This window comes from Neoarthrinium moseri (assembly GCF_022829205.1).
Source record: "Neoarthrinium moseri strain CBS 164.80 chromosome Unknown scaffold10_Wmoseri_CBS_16480, whole genome shotgun sequence".
In the NCBI taxonomy this organism is placed as follows: Eukaryota; Fungi; Ascomycota; class Sordariomycetes; order Amphisphaeriales; family Apiosporaceae; genus Neoarthrinium; species Neoarthrinium moseri.
Genome location: NW_026055124.1, coordinates 502,063 through 529,947, shown reverse-complemented (window position 1 = coordinate 529,947; position 27,885 = coordinate 502,063). Strand labels below are relative to the sequence as shown.

At 51.9% G+C, this 27,885-nt stretch overlaps 10 protein-coding genes across 10 annotated transcripts; 5 read left to right on the top strand and 5 right to left on the bottom strand.

Moving 5' to 3' along the window:
* Window positions 1-30: 30 nt before the first annotated feature.
* On the bottom strand, window positions 31-1,756 carry JN550_004042 (uncharacterized protein; the record flags this gene model as incomplete). Its single annotated transcript, XM_049315514.1, has 2 exons — window positions 31-1,586; window positions 1,636-1,756. 2 exons carry the CDS (start codon window positions 1,754-1,756, stop codon window positions 31-33), a joined length of 1,677 nt encoding a protein of 558 aa, XP_049174064.1.
* Window positions 1,757-2,501: 745 nt separating this feature from the next.
* On the top strand, window positions 2,502-4,432 carry JN550_004041 (uncharacterized protein; the record flags this gene model as incomplete). Its single annotated transcript, XM_049315513.1, has 6 exons — window positions 2,502-2,598; window positions 2,655-3,045; window positions 3,111-3,490; window positions 3,659-3,833; window positions 3,921-4,084; window positions 4,158-4,432. The coding sequence occupies 6 exons, from the start codon at window positions 2,502-2,504 to the stop codon at window positions 4,430-4,432; spliced, it is 1,482 nt and encodes a 493-aa protein (XP_049174063.1).
* Window positions 4,433-4,451: 19 nt separating this feature from the next.
* On the bottom strand, window positions 4,452-5,538 carry JN550_004040 (uncharacterized protein; the record flags this gene model as incomplete). Its single annotated transcript, XM_049315511.1, has 3 exons — window positions 4,452-4,658; window positions 4,720-5,417; window positions 5,475-5,538. The coding sequence occupies 3 exons, from the start codon at window positions 5,536-5,538 to the stop codon at window positions 4,452-4,454; spliced, it is 969 nt and encodes a 322-aa protein (XP_049174062.1).
* Window positions 5,539-7,279: 1,741 nt separating this feature from the next.
* On the bottom strand, window positions 7,280-7,780 carry JN550_004039 (uncharacterized protein; the record flags this gene model as incomplete). The annotated part of the gene is made up of 1 exon (XM_049315510.1): window positions 7,280-7,780. One exon carries the CDS (start codon window positions 7,778-7,780, stop codon window positions 7,280-7,282), a length of 501 nt encoding a protein of 166 aa, XP_049174061.1.
* A 294-nt stretch (window positions 7,781-8,074) lies between these two features.
* JN550_004038 (uncharacterized protein) lies at window positions 8,075-8,461 on the top strand (the record flags this gene model as incomplete). The annotated part of the gene is made up of 1 exon (XM_049315509.1): window positions 8,075-8,461. The coding sequence occupies one exon, from the start codon at window positions 8,075-8,077 to the stop codon at window positions 8,459-8,461; it is 387 nt and encodes a 128-aa protein (XP_049174060.1).
* A 690-nt stretch (window positions 8,462-9,151) lies between these two features.
* On the bottom strand, window positions 9,152-10,103 carry JN550_004037 (uncharacterized protein; the record flags this gene model as incomplete). Its single annotated transcript, XM_049315508.1, has 8 exons — window positions 9,152-9,233; window positions 9,298-9,376; window positions 9,430-9,495; window positions 9,551-9,665; window positions 9,734-9,799; window positions 9,861-9,876; window positions 9,967-10,007; window positions 10,065-10,103. 8 exons carry the CDS (start codon window positions 10,101-10,103, stop codon window positions 9,152-9,154), a joined length of 504 nt encoding a protein of 167 aa, XP_049174059.1.
* A 441-nt stretch (window positions 10,104-10,544) lies between these two features.
* On the top strand, window positions 10,545-12,365 carry JN550_004036 (uncharacterized protein; the record flags this gene model as incomplete). Its single annotated transcript, XM_049315507.1, has 1 exon — window positions 10,545-12,365. The coding sequence occupies one exon, from the start codon at window positions 10,545-10,547 to the stop codon at window positions 12,363-12,365; it is 1,821 nt and encodes a 606-aa protein (XP_049174058.1).
* A 935-nt stretch (window positions 12,366-13,300) lies between these two features.
* JN550_004035 (uncharacterized protein) lies at window positions 13,301-15,910 on the bottom strand (the record flags this gene model as incomplete). Its single annotated transcript, XM_049315506.1, has 1 exon — window positions 13,301-15,910. The coding sequence occupies one exon, from the start codon at window positions 15,908-15,910 to the stop codon at window positions 13,301-13,303; it is 2,610 nt and encodes an 869-aa protein (XP_049174057.1).
* Window positions 15,911-18,431: 2,521 nt separating this feature from the next.
* Window positions 18,432-21,268, top strand: JN550_004034 (uncharacterized protein; the record flags this gene model as incomplete). The annotated part of the gene is made up of 4 exons (XM_049315505.1): window positions 18,432-18,569; window positions 18,621-18,943; window positions 19,012-20,726; window positions 20,781-21,268. 4 exons carry the CDS (start codon window positions 18,432-18,434, stop codon window positions 21,266-21,268), a joined length of 2,664 nt encoding a protein of 887 aa, XP_049174056.1.
* Window positions 21,269-22,916: 1,648 nt separating this feature from the next.
* Window positions 22,917-24,230, top strand: JN550_004033 (uncharacterized protein; the record flags this gene model as incomplete). The annotated part of the gene is made up of 3 exons (XM_049315504.1): window positions 22,917-23,111; window positions 23,172-23,280; window positions 23,341-24,230. The coding sequence occupies 3 exons, from the start codon at window positions 22,917-22,919 to the stop codon at window positions 24,228-24,230; spliced, it is 1,194 nt and encodes a 397-aa protein (XP_049174055.1).
* Window positions 24,231-27,885: the final 3,655 nt, after the last annotated feature.

Here is a 27,885-nt window from a genome sequence, read left to right as displayed (position 1 = left end):
ACGCCTTTTTATGTGACTTAAAATGATGTTCTATACTTGCGCCGCTTGTGCCATTAATGCTGCTCCAACCGCTGATGCATGCTCCACGAGCCCGATTCGAACCTTCTGTTCACCTTCGACGCCAATATCTGGAACCTCGCGCAGCGCTTCGCGAATATCCTGTTGGAAAGTAGGATAAAACTCGATGAGTGAACCATCTACTCCAATGTCTATCACATCTTCTCCTAAATTACCGTTCTGTACCACCCGATGATCTGATGACAGACTTGGCGGTGTCCTCGATTTCCCCAGTAGTCCGCGTAAGCTGAGGAGCTTGAGAGGCTTGCATATAAAACGCCGGAAGAGCTGTAAGAAGTCTTGCGTTGCAGATTTGGATGTGCTGGAGTATGGATGAATTTCTTCCCCAATACTTGCTTTCATGGGTGTTGACACCGGGCTTCGTGGCTGTAGCACCTGGGTCTGGATGATGATAGCAGCGATAGATGCGCCAGCCAGTCGCGCGGCTCGATGCGCAATTGCAACCGATACTAAGCGAATGGCGTGTGCATCGGCTTCTGATACACCTCCAGCTGCCAAAAGTTTGCCCAGGAAAGATTGTGACCTGTTGAAGTGTTCGGAATCATCTTCAGCCAAGGCCGTCAGCACGGAACTGTCCAACGTTCCTGGCTGAAATAAGGGAGAAGATGAGTCAACAGTCATATCGAACAACCCTCCCTGGACCAAGTCTAATACAGCCAGCCTTAATAACTCCCCAAGATACAGTCCGGAAACCCGTTTCTCAAGCATTTGGTCTCCAGGTTGGTCCGACATCTTGTCAAGGAGATGATCGTACTTGGTACTAGGGAGAACCTCCAGACTATTATCAAAGCATCCCCACTCAGTGTTAATGAGCATCCTGTCGTCCGACCCGAAGTCCTGAAATTCAGCTTGGTTGTGCAGTTTGGTACAATTTGACAGCCTTTCGATATAGGCAGCGTTGGTGCCAGTTCCGAAAATTGCTCCCAGGAGCGGCCGCGATTTCTCCTGCGAGGAGTACGACCTCGTCATCAGCGTGCCTACGCTGTCATTGGCCAAAGCTGATACGACAATGGGCATATCTATGCGGTCGATTGCTTCTTGTAGCATGGCACACGGGTCCTTCCCCAGCGCCGAAGGAATGTTCCATCCTTTGTCCCAGTGGAGGAGAGTGCCACGCGTTAACGAGTGCTGTTCGCAAGTGAAACTGAAAGTAAAGCCCAGCTTTTGAAAGTGCTGCCTCCTCTTCTCGTTGACTGCTGGCAGCACATGTTCCAATTCATTTGGATCTTGTTGTCTCGTCTCCGGATGCGCCCCCCGAAATTCTTGAATCCTCTCGGCAATGAAATCGAATAGAGGTTCGTAATTCGCATTGATCCTCAGCGAAGAGGGCACTGCGTGTTTAGACTGCAACAGGGTGCAGGTCGAATCGCCATGCAGGGTTACGGAGCAAACCCTGCAGTTTGTCCCCCCGAGATCTACTGCAAAATACACGCCTTTCTCGTCGCCTCGCGGCAGTTTCGTTACAAATGACGGTAATTGGCTGGGTCCATCGTTCGTCAAGGACACCTCTATAACAATTAGTGGCTGTGAAGCACTTCGCGCAGGTATTGGACATACTCATCACTTGAACGAAGTGCTCTGCAACCTTGACAACATCTTCTGGGCTGAATTCGAAGTCGCCAGCGATGATTCGAGCTTGGGCAAGCAAGCCAGGAGTTTCAGTACTGGCTTGCGACATCGCCAAGTGGGCGGATTAGATGAGGCGAATCTCGTGGACAAATCGTCACGGGTATGCCTGTCTGCGCTGCATCTCGGTCACCGCAGCTAGGATATAAGGACTAGAGGATTTAGTATTCATCGAAGTCATCTCGCTCACGATGCGCAGTGCGGCATTCGATTTGGTCGAAAACGTTGTATTGACAGCTCCCGGAACATGGTAACGTCCCACATCCGGCGAAAGGGCCGTATATTGCCGGCCAGACGCGAGCATGGGAAATCCGCGCACCCCGGCGTCTCCCCAAGACCCTAAGGTAGCGCTCCAATCGGCGAAACCCCGATTTAGGGGTTCTACTGTAACTGTACCATAGTACCTATCGGCAAGATAACGCCGGTGGGTTCCCCCGCAGGCCAGGATTGCCGATGACGGCCGAGGCATCTTCACTAGCTACTGCTAATTCGCGTCTAGTTATCTGTTTAGCGCCAAAACAGCACGGAAATGAAATGACCAACCACTTACTGGGCACCCGATAACATGGGCAAGACTCCAGCGTCAGTAACTGCCACTATGGCCTCCGTTTCTTGCTTTCCGGGGAGACGACAAATCACCGGTCTTTACCATCCTCTCACTGTCGATTACTCCTCCCCGCAGAACCTCCTCGCCGGCCATTTCGTGACATCGCCTGAATGCTCCGCCTGCAGTGGAGCCGCACCACGCTTGTTGAACAACATATTGAAGTCTCAAGAGCATCTCACTTCTTGACATCATGCCAAACCGTCACGTGGGCTCGGCTGAGGCTCACGACTCGAGGGTCTGGCCACAGTCTGGAGGGCACGGGGAAGCCAAGGCACGCAAGGCTTGCAGTTAGTGGCTCCGGCGAGCAATTGAGTATATTAAGACCATGCTGAACATGATATAGTCAATTGCCGAAGGCAAAAGATGAAATGTATCTCAGACAATGGGAGTAAATGTCGCCGTTGTCAGCGTAACGACGTTGCCTGTATTTATGTACCGCGCGCCAATGCGGCAGTCCTGCCTGGCACCTCGATAGATCTGGCAAACGCCGGATCTTTCAATGATGTCCTCCAAAGACTGAAGACTATTGAGGAGTACTTGGGGTTTACAAGATCTCAAGAACCTGAGCAAATGGACACTGGCCTTGCCTCTGATGAGAGTAGCGATGAGGCAGAACCTGCGAGCAGCGCACTGGCCATTCTTTGGACCGCTCTTGAACCTTTGAAACGGCTATGTCCTAAACCTTCCGGGTCCAACATATGGCGGAGAAGCACAGTGAAGCATCTGTGGTCAACGTAGGCATCTTGAAACACTGAGCTGTCTTGGTGAACCTGACAGAGTTCGTCTAACGCGCACACAGGTTCCACGAAAAGATGCCTGGTTTGCACTTTATGCCAGATAAGCAGACCTTTTCATCACCTCACCCTTTGCTCTTGGCATCTATACTCCACTGCTCCAGTAAGCGAGGAGAGCCAGACATGGCCCAAATGGCACCCGAATATTTCGAGGTTTTATGTACTGCCATTGCGCAGTTTGCGATGCCAGACAGCGAAATCGGGAGACCGCCAGAGGATCCTGCCGCGGCTGAGGAATGGGCGTTCCAGACAGTGCTAGGTATCGTCTTGGCTGGTCTTTTGACCGAAGCCAGTACCCGTGAGACCGGAATCTGGATATCCATCGCCTACCGGTTGATCCTTGAGCACTGCCCTCGACAAGACGACACGCGGTCTGGAGGCTGGCGTAAGTTGTTTAGCGGCGTGCAGATAGTTGACTTGGAGCATTCGTCCCTGCACATGACATGCCCTGTGATACCTATCGAAGCCCCTATTCCTGCATTGCAAATACCACCTCGAGACCAGCTGTACCGGCTCTCCCGAATGATGCATACTGGCTTAACCCATTTCACAGGAAGAAGCCTTCCCACAATATGGTCTTGCTTTAAATCTGACCTGCCCGAAATGGGTAACTCGACAATTCCCTTCACCGCCGTCGACGGGGCAATCATCCGTGACTGGGCAAGGCAGCTCGATGATTGGCTCGCTGAGTTTACCAAAGCTCTACAAGATACTGAACAAGATAGAGGGTTGGTATTCAGACAATACGTCCTTCATCGCTTATTAGTTCTCTCTATTTACCATCCAGCACGGGGCTGTAACTTGTATTCGAACAGCACTACACCCAAGGAACGACATGAACTGCTACTTTCCGCACGGGCTGCACTGAAGCTTCATCTGAACGATAGTACAATTTGGTCCAATTGGGACCTTGTGATGATCACATGGGCAGCACTCATCGTGATACAAGGCCTTGAGGGGGGAGCCGGCGAGCCTGATGGTAAGGAATTTCCATGTTGATAAAATTGTTGAATGTCAGAGAATATATCGCGGCAAGGCTAACGAGCAATAAGATCTTAACGACATAAATACACATGTGAAGATGCTTCGGCAAACCAACGAGCCAAAACCGAGCCTTCGCGATAAGCTGGCCACGCGTTTGGAGCGAAGCCTCGAGAGTATCCATATACCCAGCCCATCCGCCATACAAGCATCGATGGAGTCAACTTCACCCGTAATCTCGTATCCAAACTACCCCTGGAACATATTCGACCAGACGAGCCTCCAACAGGTGGAGTACCCTATGTGGCTGCCTGATTCCTCACAAATGCAGCCGGCGCAGTCATGATTACTCAGTCCAACATCCCTCATAGCGTTGACGAGCGGAATGGCAAGGGTATACGGGAGGCCATGTTGTCAGGCGTGAGCTCCATCTCTTCTACATCCAACTCGATGGACTTTGATTTACCAGTCGGTGTTTGCGGTGGCGATTCCAGAATCTCACTTCTACTCAGCACCCGCGATTTCGGACCAAGACCTGGCTCCTCCATCACCCGCTCAATGCTCTTGAAGTACTGGATATCTCATTAGTCTCAGAAGTTTCCGCCATTCGAAATTCAACTTTGGCCAACTCACCTTGACTGTCTTGACCCGCAATTCTAACGTCGCATCTTCATCGACAACGACCATGCTGCATGGGTGCAACTGCAAGCTCGACAATGTGCACATATGACTGACGCTCCCCTCAACAGAGGCCTGGACGGCATTGGCCTTCGCGGCCCCGGTGGCGATAATGACCACCTCCCTCGCGTCCATGATCGTCTGCACGCCCACCGTCAGCGCCATACGAGGCACGGCAGCGATATCGCCGCCAAAGAAGCGCGCGTTGGCCAGTATGGTGTCGTAGGCCAGCGACTTGGTACGCGTGCGGCTGGCGAGACTGGACCCAGGCTCGTTGAAGGCGATGTGGCCATCGTGACCTACTCCGCCCAGGAACAAGTCTACGCCGCCTGCGGCGCGGATCGCGTCTTCGTACGCGACGCACTCGGCCTCGAGATCGACGGCATTGCCATTCAAGATGTGGATGTTGGCCGCCGGCACGTCGACGTGCGAAAAGAAGTTGCTGTGCATGAAAGAGTAGTACGATTCCGGGTGCGACCGTGCCAGACCCACGTACTCGTCCATGTTGAAGGTCACAACATGCCGAAATGACACTTTGCCCTGCTGATGTGCGGCTACGAGGGCCCGGTAGATTCCCAGAGGACTACTCCCCGTCGGTAGGCCCAGGACGAAGCATGGCTTGGAATCTGATGGAATGAAGTTGTTGATCTTGGCTACAGTATGTTTATCTTAGCTAAGCACACAACCGACTCGAACGGGGGTGATCGCACCAACTATGTAATTAGCGATGTAACTTGAAGCGGCTTCCGCATCGTCTCGTATAATAAGTCTCATGGTGTTATAAAGGAGCCTGGCGTCTCGTATAAGTGGATATCACGGAGTATTAGTGCGGTTTAGTGGTGCTTTCTCGGACAATGTATTTCGGAGTCAGTAGGAACTAGCGACCGATTCTTTTAGAAAAGAAGGAAGATTTGAAATATCAGGATGCATGAAGAGCAGTGCCCAGGCCAAGTGTGAAATACCATACTGATCTCTGGCATCTTCTCGACGTCACGGCTACAAGGCAAGGGACAAAGATGATAGTATGAAAACTCCGAACCGGGCCGGGCCCCGATGTTATCGGCAAACCCCGGGGAAGCCACCTCCCAGCCAATTAGCAGTAACGGTTTCAACTTAATGGATAAGGTTAATGCGTTTATTGTCTCCAGCGATGGCGATTAGTGTGCTGCCTATGAAGGTATTAGGTTATTTTGCACCCCAGAAAGCGTCCAGGTTGCCTAATGAGGCCCCTTTGCAGATAGAGCTTGCTAGAGGGCAATTGGTCCGAAAAACCAGCATCGGGTAGCTCAGCTTATAACTGGATTTCCATGTGTCTACTTCTATAGTGTATCGTCGATGTTTTTGGGTCTATGCGCCATGCCACGCTATATTTTACTCTGCCATTTTTTCCATCGTGTTTTTAAGGACATTGCAATATCAAATGCGTGAATATGGAGGTACGGTACTTAAGAACCAGTTATATATTGAGCTCGGGTGGTGTGGCTTGGTTTAGGTGGCTTAATGTGGCGTTACGTTTTATTTCCTATAGTCTTTGCCGCGTGTGGATTCTAACAAGACAACGCTCCTTTCACCCACATAATTGGCCCCTGCGTTCTGGCGACCGACAACCCTTATTGTGCCCTTTATGGGAGGTATTATTCTTCTGATCAGTCAGGCCCCATTAGACAAAGCACGTTAGATTCGTCGGTAGTGACGTTAAAGACTGCTTTGGCTGTTGTGGAAGATCTGGGACAACACTGTCCTGGAGCACCACTCCAGCTCAATATCCTCTGACGTAGTAATTATCCTTTCGGACCAAACGACCCGCTAAAAGCCGTGGTCAGATAAATTTGAGTAATCATATACCTTTATTCGACGGCTCTCTAAAATTTGTCCCAGTCATATCCTTCATCGACGTGAACGGCTTCGCATATTCCTCAATTCTTCATACGTATGACCACTGCAGTTGAACGCTTCAAGAAGTCAAACAACCTTTTTCAAGCTAGCGCCTCCTACAATGACTCATGAGATAATGATCATGATCGCACCCCCAGCCATGAGCATCCCTGTAAAGAGCTGAAACCTCCAAAACGGGTCGGTTGAGGTATTTAGCACTAGAGATCCAGCTATCGGATTGCTTACAAGGGAAGCAATTGCGATCGAGGCAGAACAGGTGCCCTGGTGTGCTCCGAGCTGGGCAGGCGGGGATATTTGGGCAAGTATGGCGGGCACCAGTGAGATGAATGCGCCAGAGCTGAAGCCATAAAGGATACAGAACGCGATGATGGCGCCAACGCTTTTACCGGGAATCCATAACTCAAGAACGAATATTACTGACTGTAAAGCCACGATAACTGTTTTTTTGAGACATACGTTAACTCAAGAGTTCCCTTTTTAGCATATAGCACAATAGCACTAACTCATCATGTTGAAGCGCCCACATCGATCAGCAAGCCAACTCGGTGCAATACGACCAATCAATCTAGAAAGAAGAAATCTTAGTCTCTCAGGTTTAGATAGAAAGGAGAAACGAATCTTACTCTCCGGCATTCAGGATTGGAACCATGTATCCGGCCAAATCCGACGAGACGCCATACCGCTCAGCTTGGATGATGATGAAGTTGTATGGCACGAATAAACCGAGGTAGAAGACGAAATATCCAAATGTGAACATGGCAAAGGGAGCCTCATGCAGAGACTTCCAGAAGTCGTCCAGATTGAACCGCGTGGGCGAGTGCTGTAGGCGTGAGGTGACCGTGACATTGGCAAAGATACACAGGGCTAGGATCAGGAATGCGCAGGCTCGTATCGTCCATGGAAAACCGACCTTTGAGCTGAGATGACTAACCATTATTGGGAACACAACGCCGCCAACGCTTGCGCCACATACCGTTATCCCAATCGCAAGGGCGCGACGGCAGACGAACCAGGTCGAAACAGCCGTCACGCCGGTGAAAAACAAAAAGGAAGCACCTATGGTGCTACAGACGCTCAGGGCGAGAATGAGTTGAGAGTACTGGCTGCAGAGCGAGATCATCATGAGGCCAAAGGCGTGTAGGATAGTGCCGATGAGCAGAAGCCACCGGGGTCCATACTTGTCGAACAGTTTGCCTACAATGGGGCCCTGCTCAATCAATGGTTAATCGAGTGGACCAGAGCCGGTGTAAAATTCAGACAAGTTAACCAGATGAAAATCATGCAGGTTTCTACGGAAGGGATCCAAGCGACGGCGCTGGGCGAGTACGAACTCAGCTGATAGGATTGGTAGTAATCCTGGAACACGCCAATGAATGGGTTAATAGCTTTCTGCACACTCTCTCGCAACATTGCCATGTTCAAGCGACAACAGCTTGTCCTCTGCGACACTCTCATCCCGAGGCCGGGGCTCTTCCGCCAGCATAACTCCCTATCGACCACGCTGGAGTCGCAGACGGAGGCTCTGCGTGCCATTCATCCGCCTTCATCACTCCGCTCCCACCATATCCTGTTGTTTATTTGCATGCTCTCCCATGCACTCACTCTCTGTCTGTGTAGCGGCCTAAGGAAGGCTCTATCTGATGAGGCGGAAAATTATCATGAGCTGGCCACGTCATGGCAGCATCGCGCCCTCAAGGCCGTGTTTGGCATCATCGGGCTCTCGAAGTCCATTGCATCACTGAGCTATTCAAGCTACAGACACCAGGGGCGCATTTTCGGTCCTCCATCCATGTTTCTCTAACATCAGTCTTCCCTTCCATATGCATCCGTTCAAACCCCTGCCGCTCGGCATCTGCCGTAACTTTCTCGGCAGCGGAATCCTGACAGACCAATCCACGGGGACGCAGATCCGGGAACTCTCGCACTTGCTGCATGACATGGCGAACAGCAATAATGTGGCACAGGACTATCTTTTCGATGATGAGACCGTGACAAAAGACACGACTTCTCTCTAACGCGGGGTGTGTTTTGCTAAGGCTGCCATAATCCAATCCTGCATTGTGTACTGCGCCCGAGTCCCGTCAAATTATGTAGACTCTCTGAGCAGACTCCTGTGGTCAACAGCGGACGATTCCGAGAAAAACGTGTCATCAAGTAGACTTGGAGAGGTTTATTGTGAAGGTGACTGTGGTAGGTTAGAACTTGGCGAGAGCGAGTGCTGTGTCGTCTCGTCCTGCTCCAGGAATCATATCATATCACGTCATTCTCACGGGAACCCGGGGCTTGGACGCAAGAGGTTTGCAGGTTGAAGGGTTACGAGCAAGGTGCTACCACAAGAGTGGACGAACTGGCTTCTTCACGCTGGCATGTAGCTGCACCAGGCCCTCTAGCAACAGCTAGAGCTCTATTCTTTGATCTATATAGTCGCTTACAAACGAACCTCTAGCCGCGGGCCTGACACGCCTCGGCTTGAGGTGCTCAATTAAGCCCATCAGTCAACGTCGTCGAGACTGACACCTTCAGGAGGTGTGTAGGGCTCACCCGTCTGAGACTTCCAGGCTTGCGTGACATATCTGTGTGAAGGGTCAACAACTGGACAAGGAGTATCACGAGGCTCCGGATCCCGGGTCAACTCACTTCGTGTGGCTCCCTCGGGCAGCAAGTTCACCCTTGCTGTTGCGGAACGTGATGGATGTGTATGCGAGTGTCTTGCCCACTGGACCCGGTTAGAAGTCTATCAGCGCAGCGCCCGCATTTGTCGCAGCTTACTTTTGTCGCAGGTTGCCGTTGCCGAGAGCCTGTCTCCGACTTTACCCCCGCTGCTGAGATATGTGACTATGAAATATCAGCAATACTGGACGAATTGCGACTTTGATACCATGCAGCTCACCGTTCAGATCGGTGGAAACACCGGTAGCATACAGCCCCATGGATGCGACAGCCAGCGAACCGCCGAGATCAACCATGCTAGCTATTGTACCGCCATGAATAATCTTCAAGCGGTTCTGCAGGGGAGTTTGACAGTCAGCGTGTCGAGAACATTCAAGTTGCGCCGGGGGATCCAATTACATACCGTGTGATCCTTGGTGATGTCCAGCTCAAAATCTACCTTGCCAGGGACCGCATTGACAACTCGCAACTACCTTCGGTCAGCCATGTGTGATGCTTGCGACGATTATGCGCCGTTGAACTCAACTCACATGGGGGCCAAACAATCTAGAGGCGGCGCAATCAGCAACGTGGACTCTTGTGCGTATGTGTGTGTATCACAGCTTGATGGACGAGGACGACTGGCAACCAACTAACCTCGGCTCTAAGCCGGACTCGGCCATAAATGACTTGAGAACCTGGTGCACCCATCAGCAAGCGGTCGACATGCTTTTCTGTGTATTCAAAAGTCGTACGCCCTTGACGAACTTGGCTGGGGACGCTTTTGCTGCCATTGTGAAAGAGCCAATCAGTGTACCCGGTGTTCTTGCACAGTTGTTCTGGGAATCGGATGAAGGACTGACGTCGGTCCCAGTGGGTGCCAGTGGTCGTCGTCCAATGTAGCTCAAGTTCAGTGGATACGGGCGCCGGGCCTGGCCAGGGGTACGGGGCGTACAGGGGGCACAGGGGGCACAGGGGGCACAGGGGCCAAGCCGAGTCCGTGCACTGCGGAAGCTCACCGAGGTGAAGATGCCCAGGAGCCGTAGACGAAAGAAGAAAAAGCGGGTCGCCAAAGAAAAAAGTATGGGATCTGATGGCGGCCTTCCGTCCAAAGGGTCCTGATCCTTCTTCGTTGCTGCAGCAGAGAATTTAGCCGCCCAGAAGCTGACAATCCGACTCGGCTGTCTTGTCAGACTCGGACCATCGTGTTCGCATGGAAAGCTAGCAGCCGCGCCATGGCCACAGACTCCCCAGCGAAACCCAAAGGCTTCCAGTCTGACAGCGACGGATACACACGACTGCACATCGCGCCCTTGGACTCGGACCTGCTCAGCGTTGTCATCCCCGCCGCCGTGCTGCCCCAGGCTCGCAACATATCCTACCACACCCTCGAGGCCTTCCCCGAGAGGCGCTACGGCTTCGTCGAACTGCCCACTGCAGACGCCGAGAAGGTGAAGAAGAGGCTGCACGGCGCCACACTCAAGGGTTCCAAGATGCGCATAGAACAAGCCCGGCCCGAGGCGATACCCCAGCCCAGGGGGGCCGACGAGGAGGAGGACGAGAAGGCCAAGCTCAAGCGGATCAGGAAAGAGAAGAAGGCCAAGGACAGGGCCGACAAGTCCAACAAGCGGAAGCGCGAGGGCGGCGAGATCGTCGACGGCGTGGAGCTCCAAGACCGCAAGATCAAGCGCGGTTGGACTGTCACCGAGGCTGACAAGATCAAGGAGAAGCGGAAGGAGAAGAGCGACAAGAGCAAAGACAAGGCCGACAAGAAAAAGGACAAGAACAAGAAGAGGGAGATCAAATCTAAGCACACCAACGCTCCCGAATGCTTGTTCAAGCAGAAGATGCCCAAGTCGCCAGAGCCGCCCGCTCCGAAGGATGAGGATGAGGAGGGCGACGATGGCCACAAGCGGAAGAAGAGGAAAGGCGCGCGTCAGGTTCTGGTACACGAGTTCGAGAAGACGACCAAGTACCCCACCTTCTTGAAGGCGAGCGGCGAAACGTCTACATCAGAACCGCTGACGTTCGAGGAGGGCAAAGGTTGGGTTGATGCTGAGGGTAATGTGAAGGAGGCTGTCAAGATCAGCAGACCCTCTTTTGCGCAGTCCACGGCCACGAAGAAACGGGAGTCCCGAATGCCTGCACCTGCACCGGCACCTGTATTGGACGACGATGACACGAGCAGCAGCGGCTCCTCCTCGGACTCAGACTCTGACTCCGACGAAGAGGATAACGCTTCGGAGCCTCAAACTTCGAAGCAGGCTAAAACTCAGCCTAAGCCGGTGCAACAAGACGAGGAGGAGACAAGCAGTAGTGGGTCGTCTGAAAGCGAATCTAACGATGAGGAGGAGACTCCCAGCGTAACTCCCGCCAAACAGAAAGCTTTGGCCAAAAAGCTGCAGCTAGATACCGAAACTCCAAAGAGCCCTATCTCTGCCCTCAAATCTGCTGATTCGGCGCGGCCGAAGTCTTCGGGATCCGCCACCAGCTTGACCATCAAGATCCCACCTGCCACACCTGCCACTGGCAAGGTGCATCCGCTGGAAGCACTGTATAAGCGCCCACAGGGCGATGCGGATGCATCAGGCGACGCTGCCCCGGACGCCCAACCTTTCAGCTTTTTTGGTGGGGCGGGCGATGATGATGATATCGATGAGGAAGACGATGGAATGGCCCCTCCTGCGAGCCAGCAGCATCCCATGACGCCCTACACCAGACAAGACTTTGACTTCAGAAACGTCCGGAGCGCGGCGCCCACTCCTGACACTGCACACCCCAGCCGATCCTACAATTTGTGGCCTCGCTCAGGGTCTGCGGAAGCTGCCGATGAGGACGAGGAAGAAGACGAAGAGCACGGAGAAGAAGATACAGCCATGACTGATATTTCGGGGGCCAAGACCACGGAGAAGGACGACGCCAAGGGTAGCGAGTTTCAAAAGTGGTTCTGGGAGCACCGTGGTGACCTCAACCGCTCGTGGAAGAAGCGCAGGAAGACGGCCAGCAAAGAGAAGCGGAACAGGGAGAACCGTGCCAGAGCGGCACGTGCAATCTAGACATTGTTGATGTCTACCAGGCCAGTGTACCTTTCACCACAGAGTTTTCAGTCAATTGCATCATGAAATGATACCAGCGTAGATCACAGTCCGACGGCTGCAGATGGAATTCAATTTGCGACCATGTTGTTCTACTCTGCGTAGAAATCTTTCGCAGAGGTCCCAGTAGTCAAGTGTCGGTTGTTCCTATATGTCCCGCAGACTCCGACCCGTGCAAATATTGTGAGCACGAGCGGAATCTGGCCCCTGTTCCAGCGAGGTCCCTATTACATAGGCATGTAGACTCCCACCACATCATCTCTCAAGTACTGACTTGACTGGACCCCTTTCCAATAAACCAAATTCCAACGCCGCTATCTTTGTTGGCCACTGAAGTCATTTGGTCCTATGAGTCTTGTGAACTCATCGATTTCATGTCCGTCATCACCTCTCGTCGAGCTGAACATCATCAACTTTCGACGTCAAGGACATGTGGCTTATCATATATACCCTGTCCAGCTGAAGATGCCTGCGAAGGCGTTGCGTATGTAGTCTGTGCCTCGAAGGCCAAAATATTGTTCTCAAAGAACCGACCTGGCAGAACTGCTGCTGTGATGCAGGAAAAGAGAGTCAAAGTACTGGGACGCCAACATTTACCGTAGAAACAAGATCAGCGGTGCCAGAGACAGGCCCTCTGGTTGCCATTATGAAAACACAACATGAAATGCAAAAAGTCCATCGTGCACAGAAAGGGAGCCGACGAAACATACAAGGGAAAAGGGGGTATCTTAAAGATCACAGAGAACCTTTCAGGACTCAGAAGAAAGAAAGAAAGGGGGCCTGCAAGCGTTTCAAAGAGGAAAATGAGTCCGGACTCCGCAAACCAGAAGCATATCCACCGGTCAGTTGCCTCAACTCCAAGACTGCGAGATGCCAAAAAGAACCGAGAGTAGATCTCAATGGCCATAAAGCGAGCTGCCGCGCGTGCCCCTCTCGCTGCGCTCCTCGATGGGCGTCATGGTGACCAGTCGCGTGGCCATACCATCGCGGACACCCCATTCGGTTCTCGAAGCAGCGTCGCCGCCCTCACCGTCGCCGATGCGGTCGATGCTCTTCTGCGAGTTGGGCGTGCCGGCCTCGGTGACAATGGGCTGCTGGAACGCCGGCAAGATCGCCGTAGGGCTCTGGCCGCGCTGGGTCGCCATGCCGAAGCGCACCGGGTGCGACGTGAAGCACTCACTGGCGCGGCCGAGCGACTGCTGCGAGTACGAGTGCGTCATGGGCTCGCCAGTGCCGGCCTCGGAGGCGTACGAGCCGATCAGCGACGAGATGGTGCTCTTGGTGTTGGAGCTTGAGATTGCGGTCGACGACGCCGAGGGGTTCGGTGCCGCCGCGGTCTCGGTGGAGAGATCGGCCATGGATCTTGAGTGTGGTATGTGATGATACAGCGTCGGCTGAGGGAGCGAGACCATGGACATGGCCTCGGCCGAGTAGATGATATGATCGTCGGTCGTCTCGCCTCCTTCTTTGGTCAGACGGACTGGGAACGACTGCTTCTTCATAATTGGCTTCTCGGTGCCCTCCGACTCGAAGGTCTCGACCGTGGTGGTGCTGGTGGCGGACGAGGAAGTGCTGGGAGACTTGTTGGCGTGGCGAACACGCTGCTGCGACTTCAACAGGGAGTCCGACCTGGCGAGGCCAATCATGCTGGCCTGTCGGTTCTGAGAGGGTGTTCCTTGTGGGTGCTGTGAGTACGAGCCATGCATCGGTGTGTCCCTCGAGCCTGCCTGAGGCGCCGCGGTGCCGTTGTGATGATGCATAATGGCACCCTGGCGGTGGGCGGCGCTGTTCTCGGGCAGATCAGAGCGGTCAACTAGCAGGAACCTCATCGGCAACTCTGCGCCGTCCGATGCTGATCTGACAGCTCGGCTCGTGGGCTCAGGCTGCCTGTTAGCGGACTGGAGACTGTGGCCCCGGCTATTCAGCTCAATCCAATCGTTGTCTCGGCCTTCGGCTCGCTGCTCGATGCGGCTGCGGCGCAAGCTGTCGCCGTCGATGTTTCCGGCGCGAAGAAAACTCAGCGGGGAACCAAAGGTTGCCACCAGGAGCAAACAGACGATCATGCCGATGATAGCTCGACGAGGGTCTCTGTCGGTCTTGTTGGCATACATGATGATCGAGAATGTCATGATGACGCCGAGAAAACTGAACTCTGTGATCATAGCGCAGACCCAGTAGATGACTCGGTCGGTGTTCATCTTGAAGTGGTTCATCTCTTGGAAGATGCCGCCAAGCGCTTCATGGATGACGCGGACGGTAAGGTGTCGGACATACAAGGCCGCCATACTAATCAGGGAGACTATGAGTCCCGCAATGGCAAGAAGTAGCCAGACGAGATAGCCAATGTCGACAGTGCCTTGAGAGAATCCCTCGCAGGCTATTATCGAGGCTGATGCACAGATCAGAGCGACGAAGATCTGTATCACCAGAGCCATCATCCAAAGGATCTTCCGATATTTCACCACCTTGAAGCAATTTCCCCTCTTACGGATGCCGTTGTTCGCATTTGGGTTCATATTCTCAGGATTAGGTGACACTGATGACTCCTGTGGTAGAGCGACGGCAACCTCGGGGCTAGGAGGCGAAGGGAAGCGACTTAAGGTTCTATGCGCTGAGGTGTGAACCGAGGAGTTACGGCCAGTGTCGAAGACAGTGTTGTTGATAGGAGAGACAACATTGGGCATTTTCACCGGCAGCGACGTGCGGTTGCCAACGCGAGATTCAGTCCTCATGTCCATAAGGACAATCGAAGACTGTCTCTGCTCGCTGTTCTCGACATTGTCGTTGAGGGCAGGAGTGGTACTGGCACTGGCGTAGTCATGGGCATGGACAGTACTGCCGTTGCTGGGTCGGCTGACGAGCACCGACGCACCCGGACCAATACCAGCCTCATGGCGAAAGTTGTAGGGGGCGCTGATCTTGGGCCGTTGGGGTGAGACCGGGTTCGAGCTGAAGAATGAACCGATTGTTGTCCAGTCGCCGTGAGAGATTGAGGAAAGCAAACCGGGCTTCTTCTGCGCGCCTCCCGCTCGCTTGTTGGCGAGAGAAGAGAGAAAGCTTCCAGAAGAGCCGACAGCAGGAACATCGATATTGCTACGTTCGGGTGCAATTATGACAGCAGGAGGTGCCTGAACATCGTGGGAGGAACTCTGGGTTCTTGAGTTGGAGTTCACTACCCGGAACATGCGAGACGGCGATTTGGCAGCTTTAGTCATTCTGGTCTTGGGTCCTGGTGAGGTGTAGCCCATCGACGAGTCGGGTCGCTCTGCGCCATCAGCGCCCAGGGGCCAGTCATTGCGCTGCCCTTTGCCACTTGATTGCGAGAGAGTGGGCGATGGCACGCGGGGCCAAAAAGTGACTAGGCACTCAGGGTCGAACACTGCGTATCCGGGGGGACGTTCAGCTGCAATGGCAGGAGCAGTGCCCTCTCGGTTATTGGCTTTCACCGCCTTGCTGACCTGCCCAGCAAGCTTCTGGCCAGTGGTTGGGATGTTTTGAGAAGACATGATGACGGTAGCTATCGGTGATTGACCTACGAGGTCGTCAGATATGAATGCTGATATCAAGTTTCTGCAAGACTCACGAAGTGGCGGGGCAAGGATCGAGTGTCGCGTCGGTGACGCGTCAAACTCAGGAGACAGACACAACTGAATGCAGAGATCTGATGAGAAATGGGTTTACCGCAAAAGTTGTTGCCGGAAGGTCGGGTGGTGTTGGGATGAAACCCTTCAGGCTCAGTTGGTCGAGGCGATTTGTGGTAGATAGCTCTCGGGATCTCGCGCTTTTCCCATGTGTCGGGGCAGAATGTCAGGATGCTAGGACCTCTTCATCAGCCTGTGGGTCAAGAATGAAGGAGTGACTAGCTGCCCAGAGATACTGGATCACGATGCTGAGAGGATGCACTGTTTGTTGGCGTTTGAAATATCAGACGCAGGTGATAGTCTAGGGAAGAAATCAACCAAAACCTGCCCACGAACACCAGAGGTGACTGGAACAGTCAAGATTGAGGCGGACGAAGGCGCGCATCCTAATATCGTCAAGCCGACCAGCGTTCGCACGCGCAATGTGAAACGGTGGTTGATGCCCATGTGCCTTTTCTCTATCGTTGCTCCGACTCAATGCTTTGGGGTCTGCTGGCTCAATTATGGGTGCCGCGAACAGCGAAGTGAATGTGGTTTCGGAGCTACCCGTGAGAGACAACCCCTTTATACTACCTCTCCGTCACATAGTCGGGATAGGGTGAACGCCATCCTCTCGCCGTGGACAGCTGAGCGAAGGTAATGCTAGGTGTTCAGGGCAACCTGACATGTGAAATTCTCAACCGACGAAGATGTGACTCTAAGATTCGGGTTTAGTAGTACATATCTGGTGGGGTCCCCGTCACCTGGTCAAGTCGTGAATGCATGAAAGTTGACCTTCCGGGATCTCTATCTAGGGTTGGGACCAGCAGGAAACTGAACGCTTTGGCAGTGGCGTGAGGTGGTGTGAACTTCTTTCGACTCAGCTTGGGAATTCGTAACCAGTTCTAATCCCTTATTTTTGTGCACCAAATGGCTGTGATCTACAGACCTTGTCAACCAACCTTCTTGGTCATTCAAATTCTCGATCTTGGCAGGGATGTGTTACTACTGTCTTTATCGAAAGAATCGACATCTTCATTCGCTCAATAATCCTGAAAATAGCAACTCAAGATTCCCCATGGTCCTCGTCGAACCATCTCTGGATTCTAGGACCAATGACGAAACCAAGATCATCTAGTAATATCTTATGCAAACGAGGATGCTGTTGTCCGCGCCGGGTTTGGCAGCATTTCAGGAAGGCTGGGCGTGGTCGCCGCTTCTGATTCCAGGTTTCCACCAGCCTTACAAAAAGCAGCAAAAATTCCACCCCCTTTGACAACCAGCCTTGTACTCTTTACTTTGTTCTCGCAACAAGCTCAGTCTTCTCACCACTTGATTCATTTCGGTTCCGCGCACTGTTTTCCTGAAAGTCAGCCGCGCCAATAGACCCCGCGCTGCATTACGTCGAAATATGTTGCATGTGTTGGGGGTTGGTGCACCGCCAATCCCTCGGAAACGTTGTTTCCTGCTTCCTTATGGGATGTGTCTAGACCCCAACATTGTGATAAATGATTCAAGGACTTGGCAAGGCACAATGGCCCTTCGTCCTTACACCGCAGCAGCCTGGCAACCCGGCTATCCCTGCCTGCATGCGCCTTCTTTTCCCCAATGCCTCTAACGTCCATCCCTACGTGGCGAGCCACCCTACGTGGTAAGCCAGATTTATATTTTAATATCTTATTCGTCTTATTTTTGAATCTTTGACTGTTTATTCATATTTTTCTTATAAATTTAACCATTTCTATCACGGCACCACAGGTGGGATCGAGGCTGTGCTGCAAATCCTGTAGTATTGCAAAAAATCCAAAGCTGGAGAGAGAGGAAAGAAGAGCTCTCTCAGCTGTGGCGTTGCTATTCAAAGGTGGGGTGGATCACCCCTCGTCCCCCACCACAAACCACTTGCACTAGCCAGCCCGTAACAGTGTGTATATAATTAAATGAATATCAACACCCGACACTGATTTCGTTATCGGCTGTAACAACGTTAGTATCCGCCAGGAGCCTTAGGCTGCATTGGAGCTCTGCGTTGCTGTCCAACCAATATACTTTGCAAGGGTGCCGCCCTGTTTCCCGGACATTATGCGCCTAAAGTGGTGTGATGGTTCCCCCGAAACTGCAGTTCTCAGTGGCCGGTCCGAAGTATGCCTTTGATGAGGCAGTCGGGTCAGGCGTCCCTACGGGCTCCCACAAGGCGATCTCAGTTTACCGAAATCGTGGTGGGCTTCTGGTTGGTCGAAGAATGATATGTCGCGTCCTTTTGTACAGTATATGTTGGCGCTGCGTCTGCTGGAGTAACCACTGCAAGTTCGTCGAAACTTACTCTAAGCGCTAACTCCAGACGTCTGCATCCTCTGTACCAAGCCTGGACGAACTCATCACTCGTTTTCATGGGCTGGACATCGCCATAATGGAAGTGATCGGCGCTGTTTCGAGCACTATTACGATCTTCGACCTCGTACAGAAACTCCACCGCATGTATGTAACCATTAAGGGTGCAGAGAAGCAGTGGCAGAGATATTGTGACGGCTTGAAAGCTGTTGCACACGTAAGTAATTGTGCAGCCAGTGGTTGATGCTTGATTAACACGATAATACAGATAGAGATTGTTCTCCAAAACATCCTACTAAAGTCTGCTGATACCAGATACCTATCAATCAAAGTTGAAGGACAACAAGACGAGATCTCACTCATCAATCACCTCAAAGATGTCGTCTTGCAACTGACGAATGACGCAAATATCCTGGTGAAAAGGCATAATGATCTGTCCAAATGGAAAAACGTTCTTGTTCGCCTGCGCAAAAAGGCCAAGCTTGTCTTGGATCTGGATACCATCGCCAGCTTAGTCGAGTCTGTGGAACGAGCATATAATCATCTCCACATAGCGCTTACGCTAGCATCTCTGCATTCTTCTAGTTCATGGTAAGGCGACATTTTCTTATCCCAACGCACCCTAAATTATTTATGTTTCGGCTAAGTGAGCGCCAAAGGCAATCAAAAGCAGGCAGCCTTCTTAACGAAATCAAGGCAGATTTGGCAAAGTATGGCCCTGTCCTTGACAGGATCGACCTGAGTACAAAGCTAAGAAAAAAACCGCTTGGGTTGAATATGGATGATGGCGCGTCCCCAGGCGACGAGGTATCAAGCTTCGTTGAAGCCAGGGAGACTGTGGTAACACCCCAAAACTGCTCTAATCAGAACAAATTCCGGCCCGGATTCACACCACAGGGTCTTTTGCGGAGCAAAGGCAAAAGGCGAAAGGCTCTAAAAGCCATTGTCTCTACTGTCCGAGGATCATCTAGTCATGTTGAAGACTCATCACAACTACCACAAATCGAAGACAGTTATGATGACGGCCACGATGCTGATAACGACTCGGGAGATAATGATGAACCTCTGCACCATGGCATTGCAAGCACTATCAATCAACACACTTTGCACAATAACCTACATCAGACCGAGTACACTGTGATTAGTACCGAGCGGAAACTCGTCCAGGTGCCGGCCAATTCGCCGATGCATCAATCGGCGACAGATCCTCCAGATTCCCACATTTACGACGATTATCCTCATCTAGTTTCAGCCGCTGTTAGAATCGAAGAAGTTGTCGAATCTCTATCCGAGTCGGAATGGGAGAAAGCTCAGCATATGGATCAAGAGGAGCTCACGGACTTTCTAACAGGGGCACAGCCTACTGCATATGCTACCGATGCGGAAAAAACGGATATAGAGCCGCACTCTCCAATCATCATTAGCCCTTACCGCACTTCGTCTGTTCTTATTCCGCCTGGGACCAACCTGGACGTTTGGGAGACTGATATGCGGTTTGCGACTCGAAAGTTCTGCATTGAGCGAGTTTCCATCCTGGAGGACTCACAGGTCTTTTGGGCCATGAACCTATGTGTGGATCAATGCAGTCCTCGGTGCAGGCACATGACCATGAATCTTGAAAATGTCAGCTGTATTCCGTCACAAGAATTCTCGTCACAAGAGCTGCCATGCAAAATCCAGCTTGCCATTTTCCATGTGGGGGAGCCGTCAACTAATGAGCTTCCTGATAACTATAGTCAGCAAGACGACAGCGTTGCATCGTTTGCTTGTAATAGATCAAGAACTTTGGCACAAGGCCGGTGTCGAAAACATACACTTATCGACGAGGGAGATCGCGTCGAGTGCGCGATGCCAGTTCGGCTCTTCGCCTCACCGCAAGTAACACCAGATGATTCCGACTCGGGCACAGAACGTGCGCCTTCCGAAGCCGAAGACCATGAAGATCAACCCGGACATGATGAAGTCAGAGCAAAGACGGCCCAAAGCGGTGGGTTCCCGGAAAGCCCCGGTCCCGATGATGACGAGGCTACTTTCTCAGTTTTGAGGATGATAGTACTCTATCATACATACCAACCGCCCCGAACCATCGATTTCGACGTCTTAATGCGGTTTCTTTGCCTGGCCGACAAATACTGCCAATGCGCGAGACATAGACCAATAAAGCAAGCAAAAGTATGGGTTTCACGTATGCAGCCATCAGAAACATTTGACGACAATGCCGTCCCATGGCTCTGGGTCTTGTGGAAGTTAAATATGGGGCCTCAATTCCAAAAGCTATCATCAATTATTCAACGTCACGCCCGTTTTTCCATATCAATCTGGCAACGAGGAGCTGGAAATAAGTATGGTATCACGCTGCCACTAACAATATTAAGTATGGCGACCAATGCTTCTATGAAAACAAATCAATTGCTAATATTTAGCACAGATCAACTAGATGATAGGCGTCTCAGCGTTTTATCGAGAATCAAAGATAAAATGACGTCTGAGATGGAAAAGCAACGCCAAATCTTTTCCCACTGTTCTAGCAGGGAGTCTATCTTTGGAGTTGGAGACGTCCTAAGGTCATCTTTCGCTTTCGGGTATCTTAAATTGGAGAGTGAAAGGTGGTTGATGAGACAGACTCCAGACCAAAACGGGTGCAGTCCAGATTTCGGAGGAGTAAGTTTTGTCGATGTGAAGGGTCAGAGCCTTTCAATGCTGGAGATAGGCGAATGGAAAATCTGCTCGGTACCACTAGCAGACAAGATGCCGATACCACTTGCAATGTTAACCTCGATAATTCCTGTAGTTGGTGTCGGCCTGCACAATGAAGGGCTTCACGTGCGGCTCCCTGAAGAGATTAAAGCTGATTTCATCAATTTTGTGGAGCAGATAGACGGAGAAGATTGGGGAATCAACTTAAACCAGACTTGACAGTGGATGGGGACTATTAAATATTAGTTAAAGCAGTCGTTAACATTTCAAAGTCAGGGCCGCTCGCATCTTTACGGCGGGACCTTCAGTCTTGGCAAGATCAGTCTCTTTGTCGGCTCTATTCGTACTGATACGTGGATCATAGGGTCATAAAAGTGATGTGTAGAAAGCTACCCTCACCAATTCTGCGGGGGAGCAGAATTGGCCTTAAGTGGCTTATCTCTATTCTTATCTTATCTACGATAAGCTATTCTAGCGCACCCTTAGGTGCACGCATCACGTACACACTTAGTCTCGCAATAGACTTTTTTAGATATAGACTTATACGAAGTTTTTACTTTCCATGAGGTTTGACACTTACGCCTATTAATTATGGAACATCCTACTCGAACTTATACACTTACCACTATAAATGCTCGCGGAATTGATAAGCCAGGTCCCGGCTGGCGTTCGAAGCTTGTGGCGGTGGGGTTGGAGCAGGCTAGCTCCGTAACTTGATCCCAATTGTGCTGAGTTCAGCTGATGAATGCCCACGAGTCGGATATTTCATGAGTTCCACTATGTGCCGTTGTGCTTCTGAACACAACATGTAGACGGTACTCCGACTCCGCCACTTCATACGTCATGTTGGAAGCCGGTAACCTGTCGGTCTTCAAGCAACTATTCCGAGCCGTCAAGGCTAAACAGAAGCTCAGCAGTGGTGCACGTCCAGGTATGCCTTGCCGCACACGGACAGGTCGTACCGGCCCTCGCGGTCCGCGAAGTGGCCCAGGGTGAGGACCACGGGGCTGACGAGCAGTTTCAGGGCAGAAGAGAGGAACTAAAAGAAAATATAAAGAAGTTGACTGGGCACGATATCGAGGGCTCCAGGGACTCCGGCCAACTAGCAAGCCGCGCATCGTCATCGTCAACGGCTCCCGGACATAACTACGCCGCGGCATTCGCGTCCAGGAACGGCAGAGGTTGACACTAAGCCATAAAGTGGAACGCTGTGGATGGTTCCAAGCCCAATGGGTATTAGCTGCCCAAGGCCGCGTACCAACAATGTCATGCTAGCTAGGCTCCATTCGCGCCATGTTTGACGACGGGCATACGGTGGCGTGCGACACACGAAACATTCAAAGAGGAGCAGTAACGCCTACCTGTGCAGTGGGCCTTGGAATTTTTCTCTTCTACCTTGGGTACTCAACGCCAATGCACGGTGGAGTACCAAGCATTAGGCGGCGCCAACGGCGCACGCATGCTAAGGGTCTGGCAAACATGACATGCACGTCAATAGTAGTATGGTAATCAAGCCGCCCTGGCTCGTGGGCAGCTAGCCTACAGCACGGAAAGTCAGGCTGCGTATTCCGTACACAGGGCCACGTAGTGAAGCGGCCCGGTGCGTTGTAGGCAAGTACGAGTGCACGGTCTCCCACATTCCTAAATGATTGATTGGGCACAAGGGTCACGTAAGTATATTATTTAACTCGAACACAGGCCTTGTCAAATCAGGTGGGAGATACGTAAGCCTAAAGGTGTCTTGGCACTCAAGTATATGGACCCATGCCAAGCCGTCGAGTTGGATCAGCATACCGAAACTATCATCTCCCTTTCTCATTCTCTTTGTTTTAATCACTCGTCTTCCTCTAAAAGGTTGTCGTCCAATATGCGCTCGGGTACACTGCTCGCTCTCGCGGCCACCGCAGGCCCCGTTCTGGCCGACCAACACTATTTCTTTGCGGGAGCCTTTTCCGGCTCTACTATTTTCGGTTTCGAGTTCGATGATGTGGCCTCTACCCTCACCCTCGCGAATAACATCACGACCAACGCCAGCTCCGGCTCCAAGTGGATCGCTCTCGACGTAAATTCCCCATTGCAAAAGCACCCTCCACTGGCTCTGTTTTGACTCGAAGTTGTCTAGGCTGCTAAGAAGAACTTATACGTCGCATCCAGCGGCTACTTCCAGAGCTATGCCATCACAGACGATCTAGGTCTGACATACTCTAGTAACGTCAGCTTGACTTCGGATTGTGAGTTCACATCGTGCGGCCCGTGTCGGTATAGAGACGTGGCTAACCCCTAGGAGAAAGGCAACAATGGCAACTTCATTTCGGTCCTGACCACAGAGCCCTACACCGTCTTCGGCACCCCGTACGGCGGCGGCTGCCCAACGCTGGCCATCTCGGTGGACGAGTCAGGCATACTGCAGTCGACTTTCGCCAACGCCAGCTACAGCAGCGCCGGTGGTGTGCACGGGACCTCGCTGAGCCCCGATATGCGGTTTTTGTACTCAGCAGACGACATGGGCGACGCTGTCTGGGTGCACTCGTACGATAACGAGACAGGCACAATCGAAGAGATTCAGTACCTGGCCGCTGCTGACGACATGGATCCCCGTCACTTGGCCGCTCACCCCAACGGAAAATGGGTCTACGTCGTCTACGAGGCCGGCAACTCAGTTGCCGTCTATAGCCGTAGTGCGTGCACTGGGAAGCTGACTTTCACTAACACGACCTACTCCCTGCTCCCTTCGGGTAAGCGCCATCCATCCAACCCTCTGAACTACAGGGATCGAACTTGGGCTGACCTTGGCTGGACAATAGGCTTCACAAACTCGTCCTCGTACTGGGCCGATGAGGTGCTCTTCTCCGTCCCCAGCAACAACAGCAGCGCGGCATCTCCCAAGTACCTCTTGGCAGCCACGCGCTCGCGCACCGTGGGCGTGCCTGGCTACGTCTCAGCCTTCGCACTGGATGCCGACACGGGCGCCATCACGGAGCAACTTTTCCTGACCCCCACGACCAACAGTGGCGGCTCTGCCAACGCCGTCTCACCCGCCGCCTTCGCAGAGGACTACTTTGCCATCACCGACTCGGGCTCCAACTTTGTCGAAGTCTGGAAGATCGAAGGAGCCGACGCCACCGCCGTGGCTCACGTCGACCTGGCTACGGGACCGGCGAACGTCGTCTGGTACAGCTAAAGGAGCGGTGCAGGTAGGTTGCTGCCGCCTATGCAGCTAGGTAATCTTGCTACGTGTCAAATCTCTGTCTATAGTTCTAGCCTGAGCGAATTCATAACGAGGAGACAGTTTGGGTAATTGACCTCTGCAATCTGCAGTCTAGAGTTGACATGTACGAATGTGTGTAATCCCTGGTTCCTACAGCTATAATTAATAACCTGGCATTAAGAACGGATCTTGGCTTGTCAGTTCTTTGCTGGCACTGTCGATAACACGCATCTTCATTTTATACACCCCTGATTAGGCCTTCATGAGAGCGCGTCACTTAGCGTATAACATCTTTGGGCATGTTTGGCGTAAACAGCGACCTCACATTGGGCCGCTAAAACGTTTGACGTGCGGCATTTGACAGTTGGGATCATCAACTTATTTCCACAGCAAAAACTAGCAGACGACGCGAGTACAACGTTTACAATTTTAGCAAGAGCTTATAAGTTGTTGCAAATTGTCGTCGTTCTGGATATTCAACAGTTGAATACACGTAGTGGGCAAAGTAAACACGACAGAAACAGGGCCGCAACGGCACCATTTTTTTTATAACTTCGTGATATACTACAAGACTGATACTCTAATACTCAAATGATGATACTCTCTGTTTATCAATATCACTCTAACGACGGTAGTAGGCAGCGCTATTCTTGATATAAAAGTTTTTCACCGCGGTAGATTCTACGCACTACCTTGGCCGGCCCATAATTCCCAGCGCTCGCCTTTTACGAGGTGTAGCCTTCGGTCCATCGACAACGTTGACAGCAGTAACCTCGGCGTGATTGCTTAGGATGATGGACACGGTGGCTAAGTTACCGTTGAAATTGACCTCGGCACCGGTGTTGCGTTTCTGGCTGGCGAAGAGCTTAACAGGTTCTTGTGTGTGTAATCGGCCAAACTGCTGAATGTAGCTAACATAGTGCAGCCGTGTCTAAAGAGGCCCTCCTTGCTCTACAGTTAATCTCGGGAACTACTCAAATCTATGTTGCCTCTATTCAAGAACAAACTACTCATACACTTACTTCGTAACGTTGTGGCACGAGTGGCGGCTCTATGAGGAGAACCACCCGCGTGCTTGAACGGCGACATAGAACTGAAGACAACAAAATTAAAATAGCCCTCCAAGAAACTATTGCTTTACGATGTGCATGATACTATCATACATGGTCAAGCTCTGCAGTCAATGAGAAATATAGTTCAAGACGTGCAAGTTAACATACGATAAGCTTGCGAGGCTCGTCTCACATGTACAAGTCCATATGTGCCTGAAAGTCCGGAGGATATGTTTTACGAAATGGGAAATATTATTCTTTTCACTCTTGATAGTCAAACGGCCATCACCGTTGGACAACACCTGAGGTCACATGCCAGACACCAGATGCAGTCAACCAGAATGTAAGCAGCATGATGACGGCATCAAAAACATTCGACCGCCTTTCCGATCTTGGAACATACCCACTTCATCTCACATACAGATAAGCTTCTACTTAGCAACTTGGTTCTCGGGGCCGAGGAGCACATTCCGAGGGATTTGAGCCCGGAACCAAAGTCCGAAAGTCTGGGCCGATCAAGATACGAGCCGCAGATCAGGAAGCGCACGACCTCTCTCGTGTTCACTTTAGGCACCGGCGCCAAACTAAAAGGATCGGCGTCCGACAAATAGGTCGGCAGTTATAGGCGCGCTGCCGCAAAGCGAAGTGCGGCGAACAGCCCCATAGCTCGGCCGCTAGTCGATCTGACTTACCTTCGAGGCGGGCCCACTGAGATGGAGTCTCGTCAATGATGTGCAGACACGATGTCTGGGAGGATCATGGCAGCGCAGCGGGGCTCCAATCAATTGCTCCTTTGTTGCTGTGGTCTTGCAAAAAGTGCAGCAAGGCAAATCAGTGGCCATGTCAGCATTGCCCTTTGGCGCCTAAAGGGAAAGAACCACGCATCCAACGACACGACGAGTCCTTGGGTAGCGGCTGAGGTAAGGGAGCGTTGCGGTACGCAAATTGGCAGAGCGACTTCGCCTCGCGAGAATGGCCAGAAACCAGGGAAACCGTACATCTAAATATTTGCAGGTGCAGCTACGTGCCGTAAGCTGACAGCCATCGCGGCGCTCTGACTGGCGGGCCGACACCCCGACTTCTGTGCGACCTGGGTATCTGGGAACTGACCTCGCGCAAAGTGCTGACCTGCAAGAAATTCCTGATGAGGCTGACAGCCTGGGGTCGGGTTGTTTTCAATGCTTGTCGTACACCGATCGGGTCGTGCGGCCTTGACGTCTGCCTTATTGCATGGGCCCATATGCGATACGGGGTGTCGACCCAGGTCACTCACCCGCCTCAGCCACACTCGTACCTGATCCTCTCTGTGCGACAAAAAGGCGGTTGAAGCGGCGTGGCGCATTCCTACCCAAACAGCAGAAAACCGTTTGATTTCCTTCTTCAGTCTGACCACCCTTCCAGAAGGGGGATTCGGATTGCTCATGCTTGAGATATATTGCTGTCCCCAAGCGGCATAATGATGTGTAACGGGAGACACAAGCACGCGTAAATATCCGAGATGAGCTTGTTGATAATTTTGGATCTGACATAAATCAAGTCAATAGTTCCAGGAAATTCTCACCTGCTATGGGCAATACGGGCTGACCAGATGTTGCAGTTTTCTGGGTACGGGATACCCGGGGACGCCCGTTGAATCCTGGCCGCCCATTGTGTCGGGTTGTAGTTCTTCCCCTGCTCGTCTAAAGTAGAATCGCACTTTGTCAATATTTTAATAATCCACCAATCGGGGCAGTTGGTCCTAGCCACCCTGAATTCTGCTTACCGGAATTTTGTGAGATGTTGTACAACGTTGTCAGTTGTCTCAGTATTGGAGTATCACGGGGTCAGATGGCGGTTTTTGATGGTCCTGAAAGACTGTTCATCTTCCCTGAAATGCACACTCCCAATAGACAAAGGGCACACTACACGATGTCCGCCTTAATGGTTCGAGTGGGTGTCTTACGACGAGCGCATGGCGTGTCTGGTGACTGGCCAAAATTTCAGTAATCCTGAGTTTGCGAGGCTTACACAGAGCATTGTCCTGATCCTATGGTTGCACCTTTAGCCCACCTAGATCAATCCAGACAGCCGCACAAGGAGATTGCACGGGTGAGATGGTCCCGAAATGCAAGCGAGTGCTTGGTCTCAAACCGACTAGAACGTTCGCTTGATTTTCGATCCTTACTGCAAGGAGTGTACAGTTCATCGAAGCCGGCCGCGTCGTCCTGTACCTGCAGCCACGAGCTGGTACCGGAACACAAGGTCGACTAATTTGGATGTGAATAATCCCACACGCGCCACTGTATCGTCTTTTCAGTTCTCTTCGCATGAAATAAAACATTCGTTCTTGGTGGATATTGCGCGGATTCGGCATAGCGGCTACTAAGCCCATGTTGAAAGCTGGTGTTTGACAATAGTATGCAAGACTACTCCCACCGCTCCTGGCACATTATGCGAGCTATTGCCTCTGCCTTGCAAACGTTGGCTGGGCGTCTGGGGTTACAGTCGAATTCTGACATGGGCACAGCCGATGTCCAAAGTTGCGAGATTGATGGGAAATCCATTTGCAAAAGCACATGAAGCTAGGACATTCCATG